Source organism: Syngnathus floridae, chromosome 1, assembly GCF_059516105.1.
Source record: "Syngnathus floridae isolate MCC-2025c chromosome 1, RoL_Sflo_1.0, whole genome shotgun sequence".
Lineage (NCBI taxonomy): Eukaryota > Metazoa > Chordata > Actinopteri > Syngnathiformes > Syngnathidae > Syngnathus > Syngnathus floridae.
Genome location: NC_142413.1, coordinates 18,309,235 through 18,316,261, shown reverse-complemented (window position 1 = coordinate 18,316,261; position 7,027 = coordinate 18,309,235). Strand labels below are relative to the sequence as shown.

The 7,027-nt window shown below is 48.1% G+C and overlaps 1 protein-coding gene across 2 annotated transcripts; it reads left to right on the top strand.

The window, feature by feature from the left end:
- Positions 1-555: 555 nt before the first annotated feature.
- On the top strand, positions 556-7,027 carry LOC148404394 (protocadherin-10). 2 transcript variants are annotated; one of them, XM_088393350.1, is made up of 4 exons: positions 556-3,317; positions 5,630-5,688; positions 5,785-5,912; positions 6,228-7,027. In XM_088393350.1, the coding sequence occupies exons 1-4, from the start codon at positions 807-809 to the stop codon at positions 6,536-6,538; spliced, it is 3,009 nt and encodes a 1,002-aa protein (XP_088249476.1). In that variant the 5' UTR covers positions 556-806; the 3' UTR covers positions 6,539-7,027. The 2 variants fall into 2 exon arrangements, with proteins under 2 accessions (XP_088249476.1, XP_088249466.1); XM_088393340.1 differs by having other exon boundaries at positions 5,785-5,933.

Here is a 7,027-nt window from a genome sequence, read left to right as displayed (position 1 = left end):
TGGAGTATTATAGCCCACCTCCTCCTCACTGTCACTTTCATTACATCCAAAACGAAGCTCAGACATGTAGACATAATTATGATTAAGGGCCGATATCCTTTGTAATCGTTTGGCGTGTTTGGGCTGGAAAGGCCTTCATTGATGAAAGAGAGTGTTGAAGGAATTATGTGATATCAGGAATGGGGTCCTCGTCCATTCAATGCGTCAAGTGTCATTCTTGGACAATTTCCTTCTCGCAAATAGCCTGAAAAACACACCACGACACCCACAACACAATTTGCCCTCCTTAATCCAAATCTGGCTCTGACGTCTGGTGTCAGATTTACGCCTTCTCGTCTCTTTAATAGGCCAGTGGAAGTGACACGAGGGTGGGAAATGGTTAAACGTCGACAGTAATTATAGTCGTATCCTCTGCGCCCGCCAATACGGAGCACTGAGGAGCTCCAAGCACCTCCACCCGCTTTCTCTCTCGCTCAGTGCTCACCGCCTCTCTCTCACTCTCTCTCTCTCTCTCTTTTTCCCTCTCTGTCGCGCACACCTCCCAGCCGGCTCCTCCGGGTGTCTAATACAGTGGAAAATCAAAGTGCGAGCTTTCCCAGTTCGCACACCTCCTGAGTCGCGCATGGAGCACAGTGGAAGGAGAGACAGGTGGTCTATCTTTCCTCACCCAATCTAGTCACTTGTAAATATGACACAGAGTTGCATACGATGACCACGCTGGATTTTTTGGGCTATTTTTTCTAAATAGTGAATATGCGTATTTTCTATTATGTCCGGCAGAGGTGACTTTTACGCAAGGCTCTAAAATGGATCAAAGGCTCTCCAGATGCAGCTGGGTGCCGGTGACAGGGCTTGTTATCTCTCTGCTTCTGTGCGCCTGTGTGGTGGACTTGGTGCTGGCTCAAATTCGCTACTCCATCCCCGAGGAGCTGGAGCACGGAGCCTTCGTAGGCAACATTGCGGAGGACCTGGGCTTGGATGTGGCCAAGTTGTCCGCGCGTCGCTTCCGAATCGTGTCAGGGGCCAAGAAGCAATATTTAGAGGTGAACTTGGAGAACGGAATTTTGTTTGTGAATGAAAAAATAGACAGAGAGGAGCTTTGTGAGCGCAGCCCCAGCTGTTTTTTACATTTGCAAGTTGTCATCGAAAATCCTTTAGAGCTCTACAGAGTGGAAGTGGAGATTTTAGACGTGAATGACAACTCCCCCAGTTTCCCTTGGAGCGAATTTAACATAGACATTACGGAGTCGGCTGCGCCCGGCTCCTGCTTTCCGTTAGAGAGCGCGCAAGACTTGGACGTGGGCACTAATTCTCTGCGCTCCTACCAACTTGGCGCAAACGAACACTTCATTCTCAACATCCAGACGCGCAACGACGGAAGCAAGTTTGCGGAGCTGGTGCTGGACAACCCTTTGGATCGGGAGCGGCAGAAAAAGCACGAAATGGTTCTGACAGCCTTTGACGGGGGGTCGCCCGAACGCTCCGGAACCGCTTTGATCACCATCACGGTGCTCGACGCGAACGACAACGTCCCCGTGTTCGACCGCTCCGTGTACCGGGCTCGACTAGTGGAAAATGCACCGAGGGGGACGCTCGTGCTGAAGCTGAACGCCACCGATTTGGACGAGGGCTCGAACGGGGAGGTGACGTACGCCTTTAGCGGACACGCGCCTCTCAAAGTGCGCGAGTTGTTCAGCGTGGATCCGTACACGGGAGAGATCCGCGTAAAGGGTGTCGTGGACTACGAGAAAGCGAACGTGTACGAGCTGTACGTGCAAGCGAGGGACAGGGGACCCTCGGCCGTGGCCGTACACAGCAAAGTGCTGATCGACATCGTGGATGTGAACGACAACACCCCCGAAGTAATCCTCACGTCCGTGTCCACGCCCGTGCAGGAGGACGCACCGCCGGGCACCGTTATCGCCGTTATCAGTGTCATGGATCGGGACTCGGGGGAAAACGGCAACGTGGACTGTCAAATCCCCAACAACGTCCCCTTTCAGCTGCACTCCTCTTTTAAAAACTATTACACACTGGTGACAAGTGAGGTTTTGGACAGGGAAGTGGTGTCCGAGTACAACATCACACTCACGGCGCGTGATTTGGGCTCCCCGTCGCTTTCCACGAGGAAAACTATCGTGGTACAAGTATCTGACATTAATGACAACCCCCCACGATTTTCACAGCCGTCATATACTGTCTATGTGACCGAGAATAACGCCCCGGGCGCTTCCATTTGCACCGTGACTGCCTTCGACCCCGATTCCAACCAGAACGCCTATCTGTCTTATTCTATTCTCGAGGGTCAAATTCAGGGTATGCCCGTGTCCACGTACGTGTCCATTAACTCAGATAATGGCAACATTTACGCACTGCGCTCCTTCGATTACGAGCAACTTCGAAACTTTCATATTCTCGTGCAAGCGCAGGACGCAGGTTTTCCACCGCTGGCCAACAACGTGACTGTTAATGTTTTTGTTTTGGACCAGAATGACAACGCGCCGATTATTGTGTCCCCACTGCCCAAAAACGGCACTGTTGCCACGGAGGTGGTGCCCCGCTCTGTTGATGCCGGTTATCTGGTCACCAAAGTAACAGCGCTGGACGCAGACGCGGGGCAAAACTCGCGGCTGTCCTATCAGGTGATGCAAGCGACAGACCCGGGGCTGTTCAGCGTGGCGCTGTACACGGGAGAAATTAGGAGCATTCGTCGACTGGTGGACAAAGACGCTTCCAGACACAGACTGGTTATACTGGTGAAAGACAACGGGCAGCCTCCTCTCTCCGCCACCGTCTCCGTTGTCCTGACGGTGGTGGACGGCATCCCCGAGTCCTTATCCGACCACGGAGACCTCACGCTCAGCCCCCAGCCCCCCTCTAACCTCGCCCTCTACTTGATCGTCTCACTCAGTACCATATCTTTTATCTTCCTCGTGGCCATCATCGTCCTGGCTGCGGTCAAGTGCTACAAAGACCGGGAGACCCTGAGTGGCTACAATCTGCCCCCCTTCGCATGCTGCTGCTGCGGCGGCTTTCAGCCCGAGCCTCCCCCGGAGGTGTTCAAAAAATCCAACCTCAACCTGCAGATTTCCTCCACAGCGAATAAGGTGCCCACCAACTGCATGGAAGTGAACGGAAGCAGCAGCCTGACACAGCCTTATTGTTATAAAGTGTGCTTGAGCCCAGAATCGTCCAAAAGTGACTTCATGTTTTTGAAGCCGTGCAGCCCGACCAGCACGCCGCGCAACAACGAGGCCAAGAGCGCGGAACATTCGTGGGGCGCGTCTGTCAACAACGGAGCGACCACCCCTAATGAGGTATGCAGAAAATACACATTCAAAGGTTAAATCACAAAGGTCACATTCATCCCTTTTATCATGGATTGTTGCACGATTGTATGTATGTAGTTGTTGTAACACATTGTACGGCTCTGTGATGATTTGCACGCGGAATTGAAATGGAAAGATGCCTGCAGATTAGCTTTTAATTGACATGTTAATGCTCCATGAAGCATAATTATGCTGTGTGTGCACATGGAGAATTAAGTGAAATGTGGAAGGAAGTCGACATTTGCACATAGGCTCGGGGCATGAAATCATGATTAATTTCACGAAAACATATAAATCATCTTAATGCCTCCTCCATCAGCGCCACTGCTCTGGAGTAGCTATAAGGGAGGAGGGAGGTGGGCAGACTAAATTGCTCCCTGCACAACAGAGTGTGAACAACAAGTCAAGGGTAATGGACAAGGTGAATGACAGTTTAGACTCATTTGTCCAAGGTTCCGTTCATTTTGGTGCAGGCAAGGCGTTGACGTCTAACAATTTATATAGGACAAATTTCCCCTCTGGCCATCCCTCAAGGGCACCATGGACAGAACCATTATACTCAACACAATGTGGCGTATTCGCGATGGGACGGCTGTCCATTATTGATGAAAAATGGCAAATGTTCTGGTTTTTTGAGAGGACACGAGGGAAGGATGGGAGGGTGCGGTGGGGTGGGGTGGGGTGGTTTGGGGGGTGCGCAAGGACGACTGGACTGAGACGTGGCCCGCCTGTAGATGGGTCCCTGCGATGTCCTCTGGGTGCAAGGAGAGACTAAGATGTGAAGTCATATTTATCAGCGGGGGAGGGAGAGGATAAGCCTGTGGGTTGGAGGGCGGTTTGGTGGGGAGGCGGGGGTGCACAAGGAGAGGGGGAATTAAAGGAGGTAGGAGTGTTTTCTAATTCTAGCAGACGGGGCAATAGACCGTTAATGTACGTGCATGCGTGCGAGCGTATGTGTGTGTGTGTGTGTGTGTGTGTGTGTGTGTGTGTGTGTGTGTGTGTGTGTGTGTGTGCGTGTGTGTGTGTGTGTGTGCGTGTGTGTGTGTGTGTGTGTGTGTGTGTGTGTGTGTGTGTGTGTGTGTGTGAGAGACACCAGACTCCACCAGGCAGACAGACAAATGTCATTTCGGTCACGGGCACACTACTTTTGGCCACAGGAAAGGGTGGTGGTGGGGAAAGAGGGTTGGGTCGATGAGGTCATGGGGGGTTATTACGCAGGTCCTTTAGGAGAGTGTGTCCCTCTTTAATCGTTAATTGGGCCCTGAATTCACCCATCACACACATGCTCTGGCACCCACAGACACACAACCCCAAGAGAGAGAGAGAGAGAGAGAGAGAGAGAGAGAGAGAGAGAGAGAGAGAGAGAGAGAGGTCAGAGTACACATCATCCAATGACAAACTCTACTGACAGGATGAGACGCGCACACGTTGAAGTCTTGCGTGGAGCAAAGCGAATTAGGCAGATGGATGGCGTGCATGAGCTTTGTGTAACGACCTCAAGTTACTCAGGCTGTCAAATATTCATTTAAAGTGCATGCAGAAATAATGAAGAAAAAGAATGACAATTTTCTTCATTTTGTCATTAGGGAGCTTTCTCTTTAATTATTTCTATTGAGTTCTGTTTCTACGCTTAGAATACAGATAATAATAGTATGTAATTATTATTGTCTCGACAGCAAGATGTGTGTGTGTGTGTGTGTGTGTGTGTGTGTGTGTGTGTGTGTGTGTGTGTGTGTGTATACATGTATATATATGAAAGAAAAATGCAACCTCAGTTCAGAAAAAAAGCAATTTCTACCAGATAGCCACAGGAGGGCAGCATATATATATGTGGTGCACTGAGGACCGGTTGCGATCCAATCAAGACATATAAAGACAACCTGTTCACATGGCCACTTTGCACCTACACTACAGAAAATTTTGAATTCATGCATTATTTTAAAATGGGAAGATGCCATGATACTCGAAAAAAACAAGCAGAAGAAAAAGAAAGAAAGCATACCCTGGTATGTAATCTAAGCATACTATACCTACTGCTACCCGAATCATGTTAACTAATGCAAATCTAAAATGTCTCTTTGTAATTCATCCATACTGTATCACACACCTGCTCGAATGAGTTCAAGGCATCTGCCCTTACGAAATAATGAAGTTCAGTTTTGATTGAAATAGTCAGAGAGGTTATACATTTAATTTAATTTCATACAATTTTCATCATATACTCCAAAGTTAAAAAAACAAACTATGTAAATGAGATTCATAATTGACATGACAACACGGTATCTTATTTGTTTTTCCAGCTGAAGCAGCCAAACACAGACTGGACTCTAACAAAGAACCAGAACTCCTCCATCAAAAGGTAACACTTCTGACCAGAAAACTTCATCTGGTGATGTGTCTGGCCATGTACAAGATCAACAAGCCAACAGTGACCGGATTTCCATTTTCTCTCTAGTTACAATTCCATTAACATGGATGGAACTCTAATGCGTAAGGCCATGCATGCCGACCCAGAAAACTACGTCACGTCCATGGCTCCTGGACAGTACTGGACTTGGGGCACTCATATGAGAGGCACAAAGGGTACGACAAGACAACCTGAACGTGAGGGGAATAAAATCTCATTGTGCACATTTTTAATTCACATTATTAGGTACCTCTCTCAAAATCTAGGATGACACCTGGTTCTAAAAATGTTTTTATACTGTATTGCTAAATGAGAACATTTTAATTAATTTCTCAAGCTGAATTGAGCATTATTTTTGTAACTCATTGCTGCAACTCTTGTATTGTATCTCCTGAGTGTGTGTATTAAACTAGATACTGTAGTGCATCCTGATTTATGCAAATTAACTAAAGAATGGTTCATAATCCCTTCCCTCATATCTTCTGCCGCAGACTATAAAATGTCTCCATCACCCAGCGGCGTTACCTCCCGGCCCTGGACTCCTCGGTGCACCCCTCCGCCCCAGCAGCAGCAACCTACCAACCCCCCACACCCTCACCCACACCCTCACCCGCCGCCTGACTACCATCACAACGTGTACATTCCTGGGACACCGTCAGGCTTTTGCACCCTGAGGCCCGTGGCACAGCGTAGCGACTTGGACGTCCATAACTCCTTCTCCACCTTTGGCAAGAAGCGGCGCCTCCAGATGTCCCCCCAGGGAGAGGCTGCCATGATCAATAACGATCTGTACAATGACTGACGTCCCACTGACTGCCTGAGTGGATGGTTTGAGTGATGGATAACCTGAGATGAGGATCATTTGTTACATAAATTAATGAACACTTGGCTTGTGAGTAGCTTAATACGTGAGCTAAATGGGAGGTCAGTACAAGGAGAAATAATGAAACCTGGAGGGAAGGGAATTTTTGTGATTATTTATGTGACAACATTTCTCAATGTATTTTTTTATTACAATTATTATTGCTATTAATTTTTAGACAATCAAACCAGAGGTGGAGATGTGACTTTCAAACTCTATGATAAGCATCAGTAGGCAATTGTTTTGCACATCTTTAAGTATGAAATCATATTGTTGGGTTAGAATATAGAAAGTGCGTGTTTTTTTTGTTCGTCTGCTAACGTGAAAAACGTCATGCCGTACTGTATACGCAGGCAAAAAAGATGGGGAACACTCCTCACACATGTATTGTAAATACATTATTGGAAATAAAGTATTTTTTGCATTACA

Excerpts from the sequence above, each read along its gene's own strand:
- LOC148404394 (XM_088393340.1), top strand. The coding sequence starts at position 807 with ATGGATCAAAGGCTCTCCAGATGCAGCTGGGTGCCGGTGACAGGGCTT. Across the intron at positions 3,318-5,629 it reads GAGCGACCACCCCTAATGAG|CTGAAGCAGCCAAACACAGA; the intron begins GTATGCAGAAAA and ends TTGTTTTTCCAG. Across the intron at positions 5,934-6,227 it reads TACGACAAGACAACCTGAAC|ACTATAAAATGTCTCCATCA; the intron begins GTGAGGGGAATA and ends CTTCTGCCGCAG.